Here is a 21022-nt window from a genome sequence, read left to right as displayed (position 1 = left end):
TATGGAATGTATTTTTGCTGACGGAGTGGTGAAACACGGGTTCCGCATTCGGAGTGTGTTGTTATTCTTCTGGTCCAACGGCCGGGGTCTGGGGAGCAGCCGCTGAAGATGACGGAGCGCTCGGCGTCAGACTCAGAAACTGAGGACCATGACCAGCCTTTACTACGCCGGAAAGACACCGGAGACATTCAGAAAGGTATCCGGACATTAACTATATGAATGCCTGTTATGTATTTATGCAGATTTACAACGTCACGTAAAAAGTGCGCTGGTACCATCCGTGCCATAATATTAGTACTTACAAAGTAATAATACATTTGAAAATGCAGTTGTAATACTTATACTGAACTGATAATCATGTTTATCTTCATTGTAAACTTTTAATTTACTAGAATAGCGTGTGTTAGAGATTTTTTTCTTATTGGTTTATAGTATTCATAAGATGTCTCAGTTATTAAATCATCCCAAAAGTGCATACTTCATCTCTTTATTTGAGTGTGATATAATTGACGCAGCATTTGATGCAGTCTACATTAATAATTCAAGAGCTTTTTCAAAACACCCAGGCACGTGAAGGAGGAAGTGGATTGATTATGGAGGTAGCTGCCCTAAAAATATACTTTCATAACTTGTTTCCGCCTGATACTATATTATATAAACTCTAGTTATAACTGTTAAATCATAATATGTTCATTTCAAATGTCTTAATCTTTTGTTACAATATGATTAATATATTATTATTTACAAATTTAATACATGTTTTGTCAACAACGTGTCAGTAATGCTACAGATTTAGGAATCTTTTGAACAAAATCATAATTTGTAGTAAGTGAATAATTTGAATGGAAATGTCTTTTGAGTCTTTAAGAATCTGTAAAAAGAAAGACATCAGAATATATATATATATATATATATATATATATATATATATATATATATATATATATATTGATTAACCCCTTAATTTTTATTAATTTATTGTGTTTATTATGTTTAACAATGACTGTGTCTGTTATTTAAAGTGGTTTTAAAGGTTATAGAAAGATTCAGGAGCTAATCGAGTGTGTTCAGTCAGTGAACGATTCAGCAGACTGATTCAAACCTGTAAGATTGTGATTGAGTCTGGAAGAGTGTCTTTTTCTCGTAATTAAGAGTACACTGGTTGCATGTTTTGGATGTGGCATGCTGTGAAAGGTCTTTTTTTTTATCTCACTACGTTACATTGACAGTTCACCTTTACAACTCAATTACAAAAAGTCAAAAGTCAAAAGACAAAAAGTAAAGGTTTGGAACAAAGTGAGTGTGAGTAAATGATGACAGCCATTTTCGGACGATCTTTTAACCTCTGTTTGACAGTGAAATCTTCTGTTTGTTCTTCCAGCTCCTGCTTGCTGCTCCTCAAGATACGGATTGGCCTTTTTGTCCTGTTATGGCTTCTTTGTGGCATATGCCCTCAGGGTGAACCTTAGTGTGGCAATGGTGGACATGCTGAAAAACAGTTCCAGTGTCAACAACAGTTCCTCCGTCTGCCCTCATCATAGCATCCCAGTGCCCAGACACAATCACACTGTAAGAGCATCTACTTTATGGTCAGACATATTACATATGCAAACTCTGCTTGTTTAATCAGTATTTTTTTTATCATTTTTAATTAAGTTGAATTTCTTTCAATTTATTGAAATAATTTCCCATTTAAATAAATACTTTTCTTAAACAATGTCACACATTTCTCAAACTATCATTTTTAAATGAAAATAGTTTTTTTTTTTTTTTTTTTTTATGTAGAATCATAGTGAACATTTTGAATAATTTAAGCCCAAGCATGAGATTTTCAGAAGCATTTTCATATTTAGTTGAATGTCTCCACAGGCCAGTGTGTATGACTGGAATTCAGAGACTCAGGGCTGGATCCTGGGCTCTTTTTTCTATGGATACATATTTACTCAGATACCAGGTGGCTACTTGGCACGCAAGTATGGTGCCAAGTGGCTCTTTGGTATTGGTATCCTTTGCACTGTGATCTTCACCCTGCTGACTCCAGTAGCTGCTGATCTGGGAGCTGGTTACCTCATCGCTGTCAGGGTGTTGGAAGGCATTGGGGAGGTAACCTCAAAACTCATTACCTACAGTATGGATTGAGTAATTTCAGTTTTTGTCAATGTTTTATTATTTCCATAGATAATAGAGGTGCTGTTCATTCTGGAAAAAAAAGTCGTAAAATGTTATTCTTGTGCTTCCAGGGAGTGTCATATCCTGCTATGCATGCGATGTGGGCATCATGGGCACCACCTCTGGAGAGAAGTCGACTGCTCACTATCTCTTACACAGGTGCCCTGGTTTAATTTGTAACACATTACATTTACATCTACTCACATTTTTGTGTATTTGTACTATTATTTCTTTTTTCTTTCCGTGTACAGGTGCTCAACTGGGAACTGTCGTAGCCCTTCCTCTGTCTGGCCAGATATGTTTTTACCTAGACTGGACATATGTCTTTTATATATTTGGTACGTCTCATTATTCTATGCATTTAAAGATGAACTGTGTGCAGCATAAAATGTAATGTTAAAGATGCTTTCACAGACTTTCCTCTTAGTACACTCCAAGTGCACACTTTATTTGGTTTCTTTACAAATCATAGGAGCTGTTGGACTTCTTTGGTTTGTCCTTTGGGCTTACTTTGTCAGTGACAGTCCCAGCTCACACAAAAGCATATCAGAGGAGGAGAAGACCTACATAATGGCATCTTTAAAAAATGAAGTAGGCAACGTTACAGTGATATAATACAAGTTGATTTGTTTCAATCCAGATAATATTTGACTCGTTAATTGTTTGTGTATTAAAATGTGCCATTTCCTGCTGCAGCTGTCCCCAACCACAGATTACATCCCATGGACATCAATTTTCAAGTCTTTGCCATTATGGGCCATAGTTGTGGCACACTTCTCTTACAACTGGACATTTTACACTCTGCTGACCCTCTTACCCACTTACATGAATGATGTACTCGGATTCAGCATCCAGCAGGTCAGTGGAAAGCAGGGCTGACACGTCTTTATTATTATTAGTATTATTATCAGAAGAATTGGTATTTTTACCTAATTTATTTTTATGATTTGAATGCTTTTTAAGGTAATGATGAAGATTATTATACATTTGTGATTTTTAAGATCTATTGAAGTAGTGTGTTTAATATAAAAATAGGTCATCTGAGAATATTCACTGACTCTCATGATAAGACCCCTTTTAGTAAGTGTGCAATGAACTCACCGTGTCATTTTCAGAATGGAATGCTCTCGGCTTTGCCCTACCTTGGCTGTTGGTTGCTGGCTTTGCTGGGTGGACAGTTGGCAGACCTCCTGAGAGAGAAATATCTTATCAGCACTGTTATTGTGCGTAAGGCCTTCACTTTAGTAGGTAAAGAATTCATAGATTCTTTCTACTTGGTTTTAATGCTGAACAGGGCACATTAAAAATATATATATTGATTGGATGATTGGACTGGGGATGTGAAGTCTTTTAATGCTTTGGGTGGATCAGTGTGTCTGTTTTGAATGTGTCCAGGAATGTTGGGACCAGCCATCTTCCTCGTGACTGCTGGTCACACTGGCTGTAACTATGTCTTGGCTATAGCCTTCCTCACCCTCTCTTCCTCTCTAGGAGGCATTTCAGCCTCTGGATTTAACATCAACCATTTGGACATTGCTCCCTCGTAAGACAAGGCTTTTTATTAGCAATAATGGAAGTTTTGTGGATTAGGACAACTGTACAAGCATGAAAGCCATTTACTTTCATATATAAATGTATCAAATGTTTTCTTTTTCTCTTCTTCTTCACAGATATGCTGGGATATTGCTTGGGATCACAAACTCATTTGCCACTATACCTGGCATGGTAGGCCCTGTAATAGCAAGATCTCTGACCAAATCTGTAAGTTACAATTTATTGCATTTAAGTATAAATGTAAAATATTTTATCTTTTTTATGTAAAGACTACATTACATTGTGAAATGTGCTTCAAAACAAAATTAAGAAAGGAGCTGTAAGAGAGTTATTTATTTATTTAATACTATGCCTGTCACTGAAGTGTGGACAGTCATATGTTTGGTATGCAAAAATGCAAACATCAAATGCTTATTTTCAAGAGAAATCCAGTTTTTACATTTGTGTTAATGAAGTAACAAATCCTTAAATATCTTGTTTTAATCTAGAACACCATTCCAGAGTGGCAAACTGTCTTCTACATCTCTGCAGCAATCAATGTATTTGGAGCTGTATTCTTCACAATTTTTGGCAAGGGCACGGTCCAGCCTTGGGCTGTCCAGAGAATACAAATCCGATGAAACACATCAACCATTAGCCATTTCCAAAAGGCCAAAGGGATGAACCTACTGTAAATTCTGTAGTGTTCTTAGCAGTAGTTGTATATGGTGTGTAAACTAATGAATATTGCACACTCCAATGTTGTTCTTTTTAAGCATACCAACAAACCATGATTTTTTTTTTTTTTTTTTTTTTTTTTTTTTGGTAATATCTGTATTTGTTATACATGTCAGTAGTTTTCCCAGATTATTATTTTTTTTTAATTGTATTCTCTTTTTATTTTTTTAACAAAGGTGCTATAATGAAGGGAATAATAAACGTATCTTTATGGTACATCAAGTCATGGTAAGGAGGTAGATGTTTTGATCACACAACCACTGTGGTATAATTCACTCTTGTGAGCCGAGTCTTGTTCAGTGTATGAAACCCTGCGTGAATCAGCAGTTACTGAATTAATCTGACTCATTTACAGAACTGCAAATTAACTTGTGAATTGTTTTGGAGTGTAAGGCAAGGTAGTAAGAACTGTATTATATTTGTGATTTGCTAAATTTGTTCTGTTGAAAACCAAAATAATTCCATCGTTTGGCAAATTATATAAATGCATTTTCCTCAACAAATAAACCAATCGTCAAGGAAATGCAATCTTTTGCGATTAAATTCCCAATTAAATTTGCTTTATTGTAGGCCTATAGCACATCATGCCTTACCCAAGCTCAAGCACAAGCCTTAAGGGAAATTATCATTTAAATTATGTCTGGTTGTTACGTTTGAGACTTTTTGTGCACTATAACTGATGCATGTTTACATTTTCTATTTCATTCTGTTTTGTGCAATCGCTACTAAGTGAAACAAAATGAATAATTCGGTGTAAAACCTATATGTTGCAAACCTTGTCAATGCCAAGATGTTACAAAACATGCATCAACGCTTATCAAATAAATATATAATTATCAGTGGTTTATTTTCTTGACGTGCATTTTACTTATTTTTATTTTATTATTATATTTTTGTTATATATATATATATAAATTCAGCTTGGACTCGAATAATTAATTACGTCACCTTTAAAACCATCGCAGCAGGTTATGTGCACCTAGCACGTTGATTTAAAGCAAACTCATATTAACCCTTTTCCTTTTCCCGTCCGTCAATTCTACATTTTATTTAGCCGTTTCTCTGTAATAGTCGGCTGACCTCAAGCATCCTCAGTGACTGTTGTAGGCAGCAATGTCACGCTCGTCTGCGCATGCACAGTCTCTATCGTCGGGTCTGTGATAATAAGATCAGACGCGCCGCGCTCAGCCTCTTCAGCACCGCTCCAATATCCCGAGCACGCGCAGGTACAGTACCGCACATTCACATACATCTGTATCTGCGTATTCAAAAAGTAAACCCAGCAAACGAGTCTGTAATTAGGAATTATGATCTTCTGTCGATATTTACGTTTTCTAAATAGTTGTCGCTTGTAATAAACTGATGTTTGTATTCGACATTGCGCTAGATAGGCTTGGAATGGAATAACATGGCGGACGCTGCAGGGGAAGGGATTGTATTATTAATCCCCTAGACATCTGAAAGATCTCTGTCGTCTGCTGATCTTATTGCAGTGGTTTTGAGCAAATGAATACAGAAGGTAATAGCTTTCTAAAGTCAGGTCAGGCTGATGCGACACAGGAATAATTTAGAGCCCTTTTTAAAGAATGCGTCTGTGTTAGGTAACCAGAATAGCCATTCTGTTAACTTCTCAAATTAAGCTGAGAATTGGCTTCTGTACACCAATGGCAGTCCAGCTCTTGCTTTTAAGGAACGTCTTGGAATGACTCATTTGTACACCTTACAGCTCATTGAAAATAATGCTGATACAATAACCATAGACATAGGGGTCATGATGCAGCCAAATCTTAATGCGCTACCTTAGAATGGAATATGAATTCTTGCTTAACCAGCTGTTGCAATGTCTATAGATGTTTTCTTTTGAAAACATCGGATACATGAGGACTCACAAATGGCTGCCAGTCTTTTAAATCAGTAGGCAAATCTTTACAAAATGGAGGTCTTCAGGACAAAGATGTACCAGACATGATGAAAGGCATGCCCAGTCTGTTAACACGTTGCTAGTTATTTGGCAGAAATAGAAGCCTAAACAGCCCGAAAGGATAAACCTAGTGCCGGTCTGAAGGTTGAAAAAAGATGGCATAATGAATACCATATTTGTTAAACAAATTTCTTTGGGTGTTCACTGAGTGATAAACAAATGATGAGACATTTAAAATCTGCAGTCACATGGAGCCATAGACATTGCTTTAGCTAGTATTGTCATCTAAGAGAATTACACCCAAAAATTTGATTTCTGCCATTGTTTAACCAGATGTCCTGTGTGGTTTACTTTCTTTAGAAGAACACAAATAAGAACTTTTGAAGAATGTGAAGGTCGTTCTTGTCCGATATGATTTTAAATCCTTTTTGAGGCCTTGCATCTTCAGTCACCATTCATTTGCATTCAGTGGAAAAGAATGGCCAGAATATTCTCCCAATTTTCTCCTTTAATATTCTATAGAATAAAAGCGATAAGGGTTTTGGGAGACATGGGTTGAACACATGTAAGAATTTTCCAGTACTATATCAATGGTTTTACTAATGAAAAGTGCTTGAGTTTAAATGGCCACTTCTTAAGTTCCAGGAATTAGTGGCTTTTAAATTGGATAAAAAGCATCCTCTAACAAGGGAACTTGTTTAACATAGTTTGTCTTTTATAGAATTGGCACAGTGACTTTTGGTGTCTTTGTAAAGCTTTACAGTTAATTTGGCACTTTAAATAAAGCAGTCAGCCATGGGAAAGGAGAAGCTCCACATCAACATTGTGGTCATTGGCCATGTGGACTCTGGAAAGTCCACCACGACTGGCCACCTCATCTACAAGTGTGGTGGGATTGACAAGCGAACAATTGAGAAGTTTGAGAAAGAGGCTGCAGAGGTATGGTGGAGACATTTAAATTCATATATGATTACAAACTATTGCAAGCTGTTATATAATAGAATGTGTCTCACTCCTAGATGGGAAAAGGCTCTTTCAAGTATGCCTGGGTGCTGGATAAGCTTAAAGCAGAAAGAGAGAGAGGAATCACCATTGATATCTCCCTGTGGAAGTTTGAGACCAGCAAATACTATGTCACCATCATTGATGCTCCAGGACACAGGGACTTCATCAAAAACATGATCACTGGAACCTCACAGGTTAGGAACTTAACAGGCACATAAATATATTTGAGTAACTGCTATTTAGATAGGAAAAAAAATGAATAATTCCCAATGTTTTCTCTGACCATCAGGCGGATTGTGCCGTGCTGATTGTAGCGGCAGGTGTTGGAGAGTTTGAAGCTGGAATCTCGAAGAACGGTCAGACCAGAGAGCATGCTCTTCTGGCCTACACATTGGGTGTGAAGCAGCTGATTGTGGGTATCAACAAGATGGATTCCACTGAACCCAGTTACAGCCAGAAGCGTTATGAGGAAATTGTGAAGGAAGTCAGCACTTACATCAAGAAGATTGGCTATAATCCTGACACAGTAGCATTCGTGCCCATCTCTGGCTGGAATGGAGATAACATGCTTGAGGCCAGTCCCAATGTAAGTATGACATGGGTAAATAAAGTATGGTTTCAATTAGGGCTACACGATTAATGAAAAAAAAAAAAGGTGCAATTATCAAAATCGAAAAGGTATGGTTTAATTAAATCAATATGCACTGCGTGTTTCAGAGTGAAACGCAGCACTGTGTTCATTTACACGCATACACACACAGTTCATCATGATCAAGTGTTTTCAGTGTCTCAGTGGTTTGGTTACATTTTTTATTGTATTTATTGTTTTGCTGTCAAATATCACATTGTGGAATGTCTTGAATATTATTCTTTAGTTATAATCAAAATTAAAAAAAATATTGATTTCAGTAATAATTATTATTGGTCATTTTTATATATTATCTCAAGAATGTTGGTCATATAGTACAGCTTTACAAACAAGCACAGCATACTTTAAAAGAAACTAGTGCGGTCAAGCGATTAAAAAACGAATTAATCCCACATTTTTTAAATGTTCAGTTTTTAAATATAGTTTTATATTGCAATCATTTTACATTCAATCTTCAGGTTAACGTAGAAACAGCATTAAGACCTTACATTTTAAATATTTTTAATAGGATCTTTTTTATGACTGAAGGCGAGTATCACTAAAACGAATACTGATGTCTCTAGGAAATTATCTCTAGAATTATTATTTCTTTTGAGGAGCAGACGAGTTGAATCAGGTGTGTTAGATGAGGGAGACAGTGGGGTGCTCCAGACCAGGACAGTTTTGAAAACCACTGCATTTCAGAGACATGTTCTTAAATGTGACTCATATATAACAAATATTTACATACAGTCACAGTTTTAAGCCAGCTTTAATCACCTTTTTGGTAACTTCATGACTTTACTGACAACATAACTATGACACTGCATGCTCGCATTTTCATCTGCGCTTTAGTATGAAATTTAACACATGTCCCAACCTTTATGTTTAGATTTGTAGAACAATGAAAACCTAAAATGAAACTCTTAATTAGCCCATGTCTGGGCTCATGCAATCTTCGCTGAATCTCATCAGACCGCAGATCACTGTTGTTCTACTAAAACTCCCTCATCACCTGTACCCTTTCTGAGCTCATTTGACTAGTTGACATTCTGCGTCTAAAAGACTATTCTTGTCAAAAAAGGCAGCAGTTATGAGTGGGATGGCCAATTTATTTATTTATTTTTTTTATTTATTTAACATATGTATCACAGTTGCAACTTTAATACATTTTCCCCAAATCCTGCAGCCCTTTAAGTTTCCAAATGCCAGTATGTGGCATTTCAAGATTCTTCAGTGGAAATGAATACTTTATATTTGTGCCAAATGGCATCCCAGCAGGCTGGTTTCATTCAGCATCTTCGATTGGTTTCTTTGTCTTTACTTTAGATGACTTGGTTCAAGGGTTGGAAGATTACTCGGAAAGAGGGAAACTCATCTGGGACCACCCTATTGGAGGCTCTGGACGCCATTCAGCCTCCAACACGCCCAACTGACAAAGCCCTCCGCCTGCCTCTTCAGGATGTCTACAAGATTGGAGGTTTGAATTTATACGAGCAAACTATATTGCAGATGGACTACAAATGCTATACATTTGACCTGTTTTTAAAAGTTAAAAGATGATAAGGCACATTTGCGCTAACATAAAGCAGAGCTAAATGAAATACACTGTATTCACTAGGTATTGGAACTGTCCCTGTGGGCCGTGTGGAGACTGGAATTTTGAAGCCAGGTATGGTGGTGACCTTTGCCCCTGTCAACTTGACAACTGAAGTCAAGTCTGTGGAAATGCATCACGAGGCTCTCTCTGAAGCCTTTCCTGGGGACAACGTTGGCTTTAATGTAAAAAATGTCTCTGTGAAGGACATCCGCCGTGGAAACGTCGCTGGAGACAGCAAAAACGACCCACCCCAGGAGGCCGCCATCTTCACTGCCCAAGTGAGCTCAGTTAACTTCAGTTCTCACTACGCACTTCAGCAAACCTGCGCACTCATTACAAGACTCTTTGTTTCCCATCAGGTGATCATTTTGAACCACCCAGGGCAAATCAGTGCTGGCTACGCTCCCGTTCTGGATTGCCACACTGCGCACATCGCCTGCAAGTTCGCAGAGTTGAAGGAGAAGATTGATCGTCGTTCTGGGAAAAAGCTTGAGGACAACCCCAAAAGCCTCAAGTCAGGAGATGCGGCTATCGTCGACATGATCCCTGGGAAGCCCATGTGTGTGGAGAGCTTTTCAGAGTATCCTCCTCTGGGTAAGTGCTATTGCAGCATCCCATCCTAAGAGCAAAACTTCATTGCTGATTTAAAAAAAATAAAGTTAAGCTAACTGAAGGTAAATTAATTATATATGTATTTTTATTATATTGATAGAATGTCATTCCTATTTTACAGATTTCTGAAATCAATGCCAAACAACTGATTACTGACTTAATGATACCAAGTTAATGACTGATGTCAAAAACTCAAATATTTAAATTTACGAATCTATCACTTAAATAAAATAAAAAAAACTAAACATTCACGGACAAATCATAAGATCAACGAGCATTTTTTTTACAAATAGCTGAATTTTCATTTCATACCAACTTTTCTCATTAAAGCCATGATACAATTATTCCAGTAGGCTTTTCAGAATCAGTTTTAGGACGAAAGAGATGAGACGAACACAGATGGATGATTTTTTGCTTTGCAGGTCGTTTTGCTGTGCGTGACATGCGTCAGACAGTTGCAGTGGGAGTGATTAAAGGAGTGGAGAAAAAGACCCCGACAAGCGGAAAGATCACCAAATCCGCTCAGAAAGCCCAGAAGGTCAAATGAATGTTGTGTTTGACTGCCAACTCCAGAGACACATATGGAAAAGCAGAGGTCATCCAGCTCTCCTATCCTATTGGCTGCTTAGGTTCCATAGTCAGAGACTGCTTAATAGTTCCAATGCATCGCAAAAGTATCAGAAGGAAAAAAAATGACTAACAAAAGCAGTCCTTTAGATAACATTAATTTCTGTCGACTTGTAAGTCTTAAATTCACCCCATTGAACTCATTGAATCGTGTATTTAATAGTTGTGCTCTTCTCTTCAATGATAGCTGTTGAAACCATCTGAGAGATCTGACCTCTCCTGCTCTGGAGTGCAGTTTTAACCTGATTCTCACAATGTTGTCTTCGCTTGTTTTAGTGATTGTTTGCAAAATACCACGTGTTCAGTATCCACTTGTGGTGAGCTACTTAAATGACACTATTTAGTCAACTTTAAGAACCTTTATGTTTAGCTTTGTAGAACAGTGAAAACCTAAAACGAAGCTCTTAATCAGCCCATGTCTGGGCTCACGCAATCTGCGCTGAATCGAAAGCTTTATGTTTAGCACTTTGACTAGCGTAAGCTAACCCTGCACAAGCACTTGTTGACTTTAATTGGCATCAGCTATCGCACCTTATTATGAAAAATAAAAGCTTTCATGTCATATTAAAGATGTCTCAACCGTAATAATTGTGTTTGTGTTCATTTCACTCCCAAACAGCACATAAAAGCCATCCAAGTGTGTGTTTGATCATTTACCTTTGTATTTAAGAATTGTCAGTACTCTATTATGAGCTTAGACCTCAACTAAAGTTAAGACTAAGTCCAATAAACTGTTTAAACACAGAATAGATCAAACTTTGCTATCTTTCAAAGCATTTATGAATAAAGTCTTAGTCATTTAGACAGCCTAGTCTTAGGTCTTAGTCTTCTTATAGGCAGCTACACAAGAGTATATAATAATGAGATTTACCCTCATGTCCATTTACTCACAGCTTAATAAAGCATACACAGCTAAAATATACGTTTCCTTTGTGTGCTCATAAACTGCCACAAGATGTCGCAAGTCATGCGTTTCTAAAATTATTCATTGGCAGCTTATCAGTAGTAGTAATATAAGTAGATCTGTTATTTTATTAGTCAGTAGCTGGCCTAATTAATTACAGATATTATCCACGTTTACAGAATGCAGATTTAAACAAAAGTTTACAATAGCAGTCAGATGCTTTGAAAATATGCTATATAATTGAAAATATAATATAATTCCCCTTTCATTGTTTAAAAGCTTTTCATGTTCTGCTCGAACACTAGAGGGTAGACTTTTTACTCCACTTACTATTTCTCAGGGAAGATTTATTTTTCAAAGTCAAATCAGACTTTTCACAGCACTGAACAATGACATATCACCATTATTGCCTATAAAGAGTTTACTGAACACACCAAAAGCGAGGCATGTAGTTTCACATCCCTTACAATTAAATTCTGACATTTTCTTTTGTGTTCCACAGAATAAAAAATAACGTAGGCTAATACAGATTTGGAACCATGGACTTTACAATTTTCATTTTTGGGTAAACTATCCCTTTATAATAGTCCACCGAAAACAGATTTTACGAAACAAAATATCAAACAAAAATTTTGGGCAACAGTTATTAATGAACAGCCCTATAAAAACTAGCACCTGTCTAGATTTTTGTCAGTAAATTAAAACTACCCTAAATGACCCACGGAAACCCTAAATACAGAAATATCGTCACGTAAAGATACGTCATACCACAGAGGAAGTGAGAAGTTTAGAAACGCAGAGGCTGGCACAGTAGCACCTGTATCCTGATGTCACAGATCTATGTAACACAAACCCTTTCTTTAATGCAAAACTGTGCGCGTCATAGCTTAACCTACATACCATTATGAATGGCCAGAGAAGACTGAGCAGCTTCCCAGCGACAAGCCCTGAACAAACCAAAGCCAAAGCTGAAACAAAAGCAGATGCAAATGGGAAAAGTAAAGAGAAAAGGGATCACCAGATTACTGACAGCGAGGATCAGTCTCAGGAGCGCGCAGAGGACAAGAGCGCGCCAAAGCGGGGAAGCAGGAAGCAACGGACTGAAAAGGATAAAGATCCTAATGACTGCGAAAGTGAGGACAAACCTCACAAAACCCCAGCACCAAAACGGACAACCATTCATAGACCGAGTAAAAAGCAGAAGGATCTCAGTCAGTCTCAGGAGATCTCCGAGGGTAAGTGCGAAGAAAACTGCGCTTCGACATCTAGAAGAGCTTCTGTTCCCAATAACGCAAACAATGTTGACGGGAATGACAAACAAGACAGTGCGAAAAGCAAGCAACAGATTAAAAAGAATGACTGTGAAAGTGAAGGCAAACCACAGCAGACAGCTAAGAGCAAGTCCGATGAGAAACCAGCACCAAAACGACTGAGTAAAAAGCAGAGAGATGCTTTAAGTTTTGACAAAGAAGCAGCTCTGGAGAGCTCCGAAAGCAAATCGGAAGCAAAATCAACAAAAAATCCTGGATCTGCTACTGAAACGGTTTTTCCTGAGGACGCTTCTCCAGCGGTTAGCGCGCGCAGCTCTGACCGCCAAAAGAAAAGCGCAAAAAAAGCAACTGCAACGAGAGGACAAAGCGTCGATGACACACTGGGAAAGGTTCTCAAGGCAACTATTGACAAATTAAAGATCAAGAAGAGCGAGCGGTCTAATGCGTCCAGTTATGTTAATAACATCACGGATAAAGTCATTACACACCTGAAACAAAACTTGACCTGGTGTGAACACATCGAGAGGTTACGAACTGGAAGTTATTATGAAAACCTCAAGGTAAGTGATGCAGTGTGACATCTCCACTCATGATCCTGTATTAATCAGATTGCCAGGGCATGTAAACACCTTATTTCACAAAATTCACAAAAAGTTACATTGATTTACATCAGAAGAACACGGCCAAACAAAGATAATTCTCGGTGATATTAGATACAGGCATTTGTGAAAAATTCTAGCGTTTTCTGGCCTGTTGCACACTTTTGTTATTGTTCAGGATATGGCTCTGGACTACAGAGTTAAATAAATATTTTTTTCAAAATTACAAAATATAATAAATGATAAGCCTACAGGCCTTCTGGAATGCCTATGTCCAATTATTTGATAAGAGAAGTAAAATAATGTTCATGTTCGGTTACATGCATGTAGGAATGTTACATATGATTGACATTTCTAATCACCATGTCAAAGCTCATAGAAGAGCTTTAGTTTAAAACAGCCAGCATCTGCTTTGTCACATTTTAGATTTGTGAACCAGATGAATTTGATGTGATGCTGACTATTCCTGTGGAGCGAGTGGACATTCAGAAGTTTGATACGGCCGGAGCGTTTTACAGTGTTGCATTGAAAAGACATCCGAAGAAGCATGCTCTGGACAGATTCCTAAAAGAAGACAAGACCATTCAGGCCAGTGAAATGCTGATTGAATTCAGAGATGCCGTCAAGGAGGCTGTGGAGAAACTCCCATGTAGGTCCAAACAAACATGTGTTTAGCCTATTGGTTTTGTTATAAATCCTTTTCTGATCTCATAATATATAATGTTTAATTTAAAGGAGCACTCCACATTTCCTGGAAAATTAGAACATTTTCAAAAGTGTTCCTTTAAGCTTAAACTTTTTAATCAATATTTTAAAGTAGAATTTTCAATATTCTAAACGTTTTAAAATGATCTAGCTCCAGTTCTCTGTTGGTCTTTGAACAACATCTACTGTCGGAATGAGGCATTAAAATCGAAACATTATAGCGGCAATTTCGGCAATTACAGACAAGAATATAAGGGTAAATTGCAAATCAAGTTGGGGGGAAATAACTCTCTAGCGCATTAAGAAATCTATCAAACATCTGAAACACAACAATATGCCTACAAGGTTTTCGGTACTGTAATGTGACGTCACTGACGAAAATTCCCAGTTTGCGAATAACCTATAAATTTTTGTTGTCGATTATCGCATATTTTTTGCACCTCGAGAAATTATCTATTTATAGATAAATAAGATAAAAACATTATTAAACATAATATTTAATCTTACTTACTGTAACGGAATGAGGTAAAGTGTAAAAAATGTACTACCATACTGTAAGTGGAAAGCAAATGAATCAGTAAATGGTTACTTTTGATTTATAGCACACCAACTGCACACCAACACACACACAAAAAAAAAAAAAAAAATAACTTTGTCCAAGAACACAGGTTATCCTTGCCTACATCTACAGCTACAACCCTCTTCTATCTTTCGGGTAATATCTGTATTTTTATTTTCTGCTTTCTTTAGACCAAATTAATGTACAGCGAAAAAAGCCAAGATGCCCTGCAGTGACGCTGGAAGTAAAAATGAAAGAAAATGGAAAGACTATTTACATCGACTTCGTTCTTGGTCTTAAGGTTCATCGTGCAAGCTGGCCAGACTTTACAAAAGATGGCTTCGAAATAGAAAACTGGCTTGGTAAAAAGGAGAAAGATAATATGAAGCGTCAACCATTCTATCTGGTTCCTAAATATGAGGGAAAGGGAAACGCAGAGCATGATGGACTGGTTGCAAAAGGTATTATGTGTTTATCATTAGATTGCTTTGTTTTATAATTATGAACTGTAGCCCCCTTTAAAAAAATTTAAACATGAAGAAAATTCAGTTATTTGGAAAAATGTCTTTTACACAGATGCCTGGCGAATTTCTTTTTCACACGTCGAAAAAGAAATTTTGAAAAGGCATGGTCAGTCCAAGACATGCTGTGAGGTCGTTGGACAGAAATGTTGCCGGTATTTATTCTTTTCCTATTGTGTTTTGATGCTGGTAACATTTAAGTGCAGAGATGGTGTGTTGTGATGGTGCTTCATTGTTTGCTCTACTTCTATAGGAAGGAGTGTCTAAAGCTACTGAAGTATCTTCTTCAACAGCTCAAGGAGGATGAGTCCAAATCCAGTAAGATGGCCAGCTTCTGCTCCTATCATGCAAAGACCACCCTTCTCCATGCTTGTGCTACAAGGGGGACCGACAGCGAGTGGGCAGACAGTCAGCTGGACGACTGCTTCAAGCAGCTTTTAGGAGACTTTGTGCAACACCTGAGAAAACGGCATCTCCCTAACTTTTTCATTCCATCCCATAATCTCTTACAACAAGCCTCCCCGAGTAGCTGTGATTTCCTGGCAAATGAAATTGAATTCCAGCTAGATAAGAAATTTCCTATTTTCAGTTAATTCTGATTTTCTGTTTATTGTATTCATGCATGTTTTGTTATTTCATCTTAACAGACGATCATTGCTTAATACCATTTAGTAACACATATACCAGATAGTTTTATCGGTTTTTATTTGATATACATTCAACTGAACAAGATTGTTACATCATCTACAGTTGGGGGTATTTTACCTCAATTTCTCAATCAATGTAGATAAAAAACAATTTAAATACTAAACTGGGGGGGGGGGGGTATTAAAATAAATAAATGCATACAAAATGAATAAGTGTTTCTTAAACCTAACATAACTTATACGGCCAATTAAAAGGACTTCACAGGTCAAATGAGAGGATGAACATGAACTCCAGTGAGTATATTCATAGTAACATCAACCTGAAAGATACAATTAAAGATCAATACTACTGCTGGTACAACAGATACAAATTTGGGTTGGAAACATCTGGTAAACATTGAGAAATTTTGGTTGAATAATGGATAATTTTAATTAATCTTAAATTTGTTGTGAAGTAAAGTAAAACATTTCCGTCTGGCTGATGTTACTGAAACTATGTAAAACTAAATAAATTAATGCAACAAATATTACCTCACAAGTGTTCATCAGAACCGCTGATCTGAGTCTAAAACTACCTCTCTGTCCTCCTCTGGGTGCAAACATTTTTTTCTCCCTCTGGTGCTTTTCGTAACTTTCCACCATCAGTACCAGTTCTTCTGGTACATCTTAAAGAAAGGACAAATGCTTCCATTTAACCAAATTCTCTATTAGGATGCTGTGTACATATATAGTAGTAAACATACTAAAGACAATCTCAACATTTCATGGAATGAGGCATTATTCTCTATAGTATACATAAAGCAAATTACTTTTTGTTACAATGTGTAAGACCTTTTACTGGCAGAAGGTGGTGGTGAGGCTTTTGAAAGGTTGAAAAAAATTCTAACCAAAAGAGATCTGGCTAAAACAATGTCTGGTCAGGTGGTAGTGTGGGGAATAAAAGATTTCACTTCCTTCCAAACTGAGCATTTGACAAATAAATCTTTGAATCTAAACGTTGCAGTGAAGTAATTAACATTTGTTTTTCCATACGTATCCCACTTATTTCCAAACTTATCCCAAAGATGAAAAATGCTGATTTAAAACTTTTGTTTGAAATTGTAGTAGCAATAATGAAAGGATATAAAAATATAAATGTGAATTTTTAGAGATTGAATAAAAAATAAAAAAATAAACGGTTTCAACGTACACTAAACATCATGTACAGTGGAAAATATGTTGTTGTTGTTGGTTTTTTTCATCTGCAGTAAAGAAAACGGGACCATGATAATTTGACTTATTCATGGTCTTAAATATACTGAACTATGTTGCTTATTGGACTGATATTGATAATATTAAGAAGTCTCTTTTATTGGATACAGATATGACCATGGATATTTTGTGCATCCCTACTACAGCCGTTTTTATTCTAGATTTCTCCACGAGGTTCACACAGTAGAGACAACAAGAAAGGGTGAACTAAAATTGTGACAGACTATTCGGTACATCCCAATTTTCATATCATACAAATAACTTGCATGCTTACAAACACAATCTGCTATAACAAAGGTGCAGATTACTAACTAGTCAGTCAGAGGTTGAGTTTGCATTCTTCACATAGAGTTTAACAGACATAATGAAAGGAGTGGATGCCTGTAGGTGTGTTTACCTGACCAGATTTTTCCAGGATAGTGATCAACTATCTAGCTATTTTCCAGTCCTCTCTTGTTACCAGGGTTACAGATCCACCGGACCTCCTGAGTCAAGACATGGACTCATTTACATAAAGAACCTGAATGATTTCATTCTCACACTCCTTACTGCATCTGTCATTTCACAGTCACACCTTTCACTGCTTCACTTACCCTGCTCGACTGGTTCTCCCGATACGGTGCACAGACTCCTCCTCATTCTGTGGGAAATCATAGTTGAAAACATGCATGATGCCATGAACATCTAGCCCACGTGAGACCAGGTCAGTTGCCACCAGAATGTGCACGCGACCTTTGACAGCAGCCACAAAGGCAGATAGAAATCTCACAGATCAATTTCAGTTAAACTTTTTAGGGGCTCGGTACAATCGCGGACTACAGCGAAAGTAGTCATAGTTGTAAAGTAAGCATTTACTGTGCCACTAGCCAAACCGTGTTGGTCTGAGTAGCTGGAAAACAACAACATTGACTGAACCAAAGGACTGAGTTTGGGGTCTCAGAAATGATAAATTTCACCCTTCTATTTACTGTTTACTAACATACCATCTTTAAAGTCCTGAAGTGCCTCTTCTCGGTCACAATGATTTCGGTCTGCATGCAGAGATTGAACCACTATACCCTGCAGACACAGGTTTCTGGACAGGTCATGGCTTTTACGTAACAGCAGTAAAGAGAACATGAGAATCTCTGATATTCTCAACCAGTTTTGCTTCATGGTCTTACATTAGAGCCAACACAATTTGGTATTCAGTAATTTAATGCAGTCAGGGTCATAGTATTTTTATTTATTTTTTCATGGTTTGAGGACAAATGATCCCTATAAACAGCACCTATAGAGTAGAAAATATCTATACTGCTATTAAAACCACCCACATTGCATCAGGCTTTTGCATCATTCAATCCAATTATGGAAATGCCACATCTAACTTGTTCTGGATCAGATTAAGCACTAAACCATACTGTCAAGTACCCTTTCCAAAGTGAGCATTTAGTTTTAATGTTTGCACAACTGTTGAACAACCACAAAAACCGGCATTTTTTACTGGGGGGTGGAAGAGCAAAACTTATGGGTTTTAACGTAAGTGAAAGCAAAACAATTATGGCCACAAAAAAATGGCCACTCCCTCTGACAATGGAGAAATGCCAAGTTTCATTTTCAGAAAAGAGCAGCATTTCCCCACAATCCCTTGAACTCACAGCTGATTACCACATCAAGTGATCGTAATAGTAGGATGTTACGTAATACCATTTCAGTAGAATATGAAAGTATGCTTGCAGAAACTCTGCTTCATGGAATCATACATGTTTATTGTGAGAAACTCACTTTCATTATGAAATGTAGGCTTTCCTTTCATCCTCCTGCACAAACAGAACTGTCTGATGAACAGTGTTTAATGCCTGAGACAGAGATGCAGAAAGAGAAATATCTTGAGACTTTAAATTAAGAGGCTAAACAGAATAGCTATATTTGTCCTACATAGTATTTGTACATTACTCATTATAAATACATACTCTGCTGCAACTGTTCACTCACATAAGGTGCCCACAAAATCCATAATGGGGTCTTTCAGGTAGGACTAAGCCAGCCACCTGACCCCTGTGGGCCAGTATGGGGCGCCGTTTGTAAAGTGGCTCAAGCTAAAAATAACAGCAAAATTTTGTCACATTTAGCTTCAAACAATGTTTAAAAAACTGGTATGATGTTTTGATGGTCACTTTTTAGTGCATTTGCAACAATATTCTTAAACTTTGAGATATTTAAAATAGTTAAATATAAATATTAAATGTTACACCTAAATGTTAAAAGTTAAATCTAAATGCTAAATCTAAGTTGACAAATACTGATGTAAATGTGCTAAGAGAGCACTGTTCATTCACTGGCCCTACCTACAACTCTTGTCGGTACTGAGAATCAAACCTGTGACCTTCGGTTACAAGTACAATTCTTTACCCATAAAGCCACAGCTGCCCTTAAATTGAATTGGATAATTATATAATTGTATCTATTCTATGAATGAATTGGGCATTTATATAACGCATTATTGTGTATTGCTGTACACCCAGAGCGCTTTACAATCACATGGGGGGATCTCTCTTCAACCACCACCAGTGTGCAGCATCCACCTGGATGATACGACTGCAGCTACAGGACAATGGCGCCAGTGCACTTAAATCACACCAGCTACAGGTGGAGAGGAGAGAGAGTCATAGAGCCAGTCAAGTGGATGGGGATTATTAGGAGGCCATGATTTACAAGGGCCAGTGGAGGGAATTTGGCCAGGACACCGGGGTTGCACCCCTACTCTTTATGAGAAGTGCCATGGGATTTTTTGCCTTCTTATCAGAACAAGCTGCACAACTCCTTGTCCAAGCTCTTGTTCTCTCCAGACTGGACTATTATAATGCTCTCCTGGAGGGGCTTCCAGCATCCAGTATTATCAAGCCTTTTGCAACTGATCATGCAGCAGCGAGAGTGGTCTTTAACGATTTTTTTAAAAAAGCCCACGTCATACCTCTCTTCATCAGTTTGCACTTGCTGCCAATAGCTGCTCGCATTAAATTCAAGGTACTGATTTTTGTCTACAAGACAACTGGTATTTTTGTGGATGGCATTGTTTTTTTTTTTTTTTTGTACACAAGATGTTACTTCAGCCTAAATGATGCAGTTTTTTTTTTTTATATTATGTACAGAAAACTGTAATTATAGCCACCCCATAGTAACTGATGCAGTCACTATACACCAGTCACCTCATAGTAACTGTTGCAGTGCGTCTGCTAAATAAAATGGATAGATTGTCTGCTTTCACTTCGAACAACCCAAACCTTCCAAATGTTGAGAAGAAGAGAAAAGGGATCTAACATATAGGCCCACAAAATAACGCACACAGACATTAACAGCAAGCACACTAGGCCAAGTTTCAAGTATTTTGTTTATTTAAGTACATGTATCATGACGATCCTAAATTTTCATTTTAGATTTTTCAATCTCAGAGCATCAACTCTGTTATGTGCACAATGATGAAATAAATTATTCTGAATGACAGAGAACACTAACATTATCAAGCATGTATATTAAGGCCAGTTTCTGTGTAATAAATTATTTGATCTAGTGGTAAAACAAAGAAATGCTGCTTTAACTGACAGATGTTTTAAGTTCACAGCCAAACAGAGAATGTGCAATTATTGAAATATAAACATAGCAATTTCAATAAGAGTTCAAGGTACTGTGAATACAGAAGTTGTATAAATCTTTAATAAAATGCAAAAAGGCACCTTAAAAATTGAATTACAA

At 37.2% G+C, this 21022-nt stretch overlaps 3 protein-coding genes across 3 annotated transcripts; all 3 read left to right on the top strand.

Moving 5' to 3' along the window:
* Window positions 1-27: 27 nt before the first annotated feature.
* On the top strand, window positions 28-5287 carry LOC113112672 (sialin-like). The gene is made up of 11 exons (XM_026278437.1): window positions 28-196; window positions 1382-1569; window positions 1870-2103; window positions 2241-2328; window positions 2421-2507; window positions 2642-2760; window positions 2866-3027; window positions 3285-3417; window positions 3565-3712; window positions 3840-3930; window positions 4212-5287. Exons 1-11 carry the CDS (start codon window positions 109-111, stop codon window positions 4341-4343), a joined length of 1470 nt encoding a protein of 489 aa, XP_026134222.1. The 5' UTR covers window positions 28-108; the 3' UTR covers window positions 4344-5287.
* Window positions 5288-5453: 166 nt separating this feature from the next.
* LOC113112673 (elongation factor 1-alpha 1-like) lies at window positions 5454-11418 on the top strand. Its single transcript, XM_026278439.1, has 8 exons — window positions 5454-5666; window positions 7117-7300; window positions 7381-7560; window positions 7656-7952; window positions 9324-9474; window positions 9616-9872; window positions 9954-10188; window positions 10629-11418. The coding sequence occupies exons 2-8, from the start codon at window positions 7157-7159 to the stop codon at window positions 10751-10753; spliced, it is 1389 nt and encodes a 462-aa protein (XP_026134224.1). The 5' UTR covers window positions 5454-5666; window positions 7117-7156; the 3' UTR covers window positions 10754-11418.
* Window positions 11419-12545: 1127 nt separating this feature from the next.
* On the top strand, window positions 12546-17057 carry LOC113112671 (cyclic GMP-AMP synthase-like). Its single transcript, XM_026278436.1, has 5 exons — window positions 12546-13568; window positions 14034-14256; window positions 15063-15332; window positions 15448-15547; window positions 15646-17057. The coding sequence occupies exons 1-5, from the start codon at window positions 12642-12644 to the stop codon at window positions 15983-15985; spliced, it is 1860 nt and encodes a 619-aa protein (XP_026134221.1). The 5' UTR covers window positions 12546-12641; the 3' UTR covers window positions 15986-17057.
* Window positions 17058-21022: the final 3965 nt, after the last annotated feature.

Source organism: Carassius auratus, chromosome 13, assembly GCF_003368295.1.
Source record: "Carassius auratus strain Wakin chromosome 13, ASM336829v1, whole genome shotgun sequence".
Lineage (NCBI taxonomy): Eukaryota > Metazoa > Chordata > Actinopteri > Cypriniformes > Cyprinidae > Carassius > Carassius auratus.
The sequence above is the reverse complement of the archived record's forward strand: the minus strand, read 5'-3'. Positions and strand labels throughout refer to the sequence as shown.

Excerpts from the sequence above, each read along its gene's own strand:
- LOC113112672 (XM_026278437.1), top strand. The coding sequence starts at position 109 with ATGACGGAGCGCTCGGCGTCAGACTCAGAAACTGAGGACCATGACCAG. Across the intron at positions 197-1,381 it reads CACCGGAGACATTCAGAAAG|CTCCTGCTTGCTGCTCCTCA; the intron begins GTATCCGGACAT and ends TTGTTCTTCCAG. Across the intron at positions 3,418-3,564 it reads TAAGGCCTTCACTTTAGTAG|GAATGTTGGGACCAGCCATC; the intron begins GTAAAGAATTCA and ends GAATGTGTCCAG.
- LOC113112673 (XM_026278439.1), top strand. The coding sequence starts at position 7,157 with ATGGGAAAGGAGAAGCTCCACATCAACATTGTGGTCATTGGCCATGTG. Across the intron at positions 7,561-7,655 it reads TGATCACTGGAACCTCACAG|GCGGATTGTGCCGTGCTGAT; the intron begins GTTAGGAACTTA and ends TCTGACCATCAG. Across the intron at positions 9,873-9,953 it reads CCGCCATCTTCACTGCCCAA|GTGATCATTTTGAACCACCC; the intron begins GTGAGCTCAGTT and ends GTTTCCCATCAG.
- LOC113112671 (XM_026278436.1), top strand. The coding sequence starts at position 12,642 with ATGAATGGCCAGAGAAGACTGAGCAGCTTCCCAGCGACAAGCCCTGAA. Across the intron at positions 13,569-14,033 it reads GTTATTATGAAAACCTCAAG|ATTTGTGAACCAGATGAATT; the intron begins GTAAGTGATGCA and ends GTCACATTTTAG. Across the intron at positions 15,548-15,645 it reads GTTGGACAGAAATGTTGCCG|GAAGGAGTGTCTAAAGCTAC; the intron begins GTATTTATTCTT and ends CTACTTCTATAG.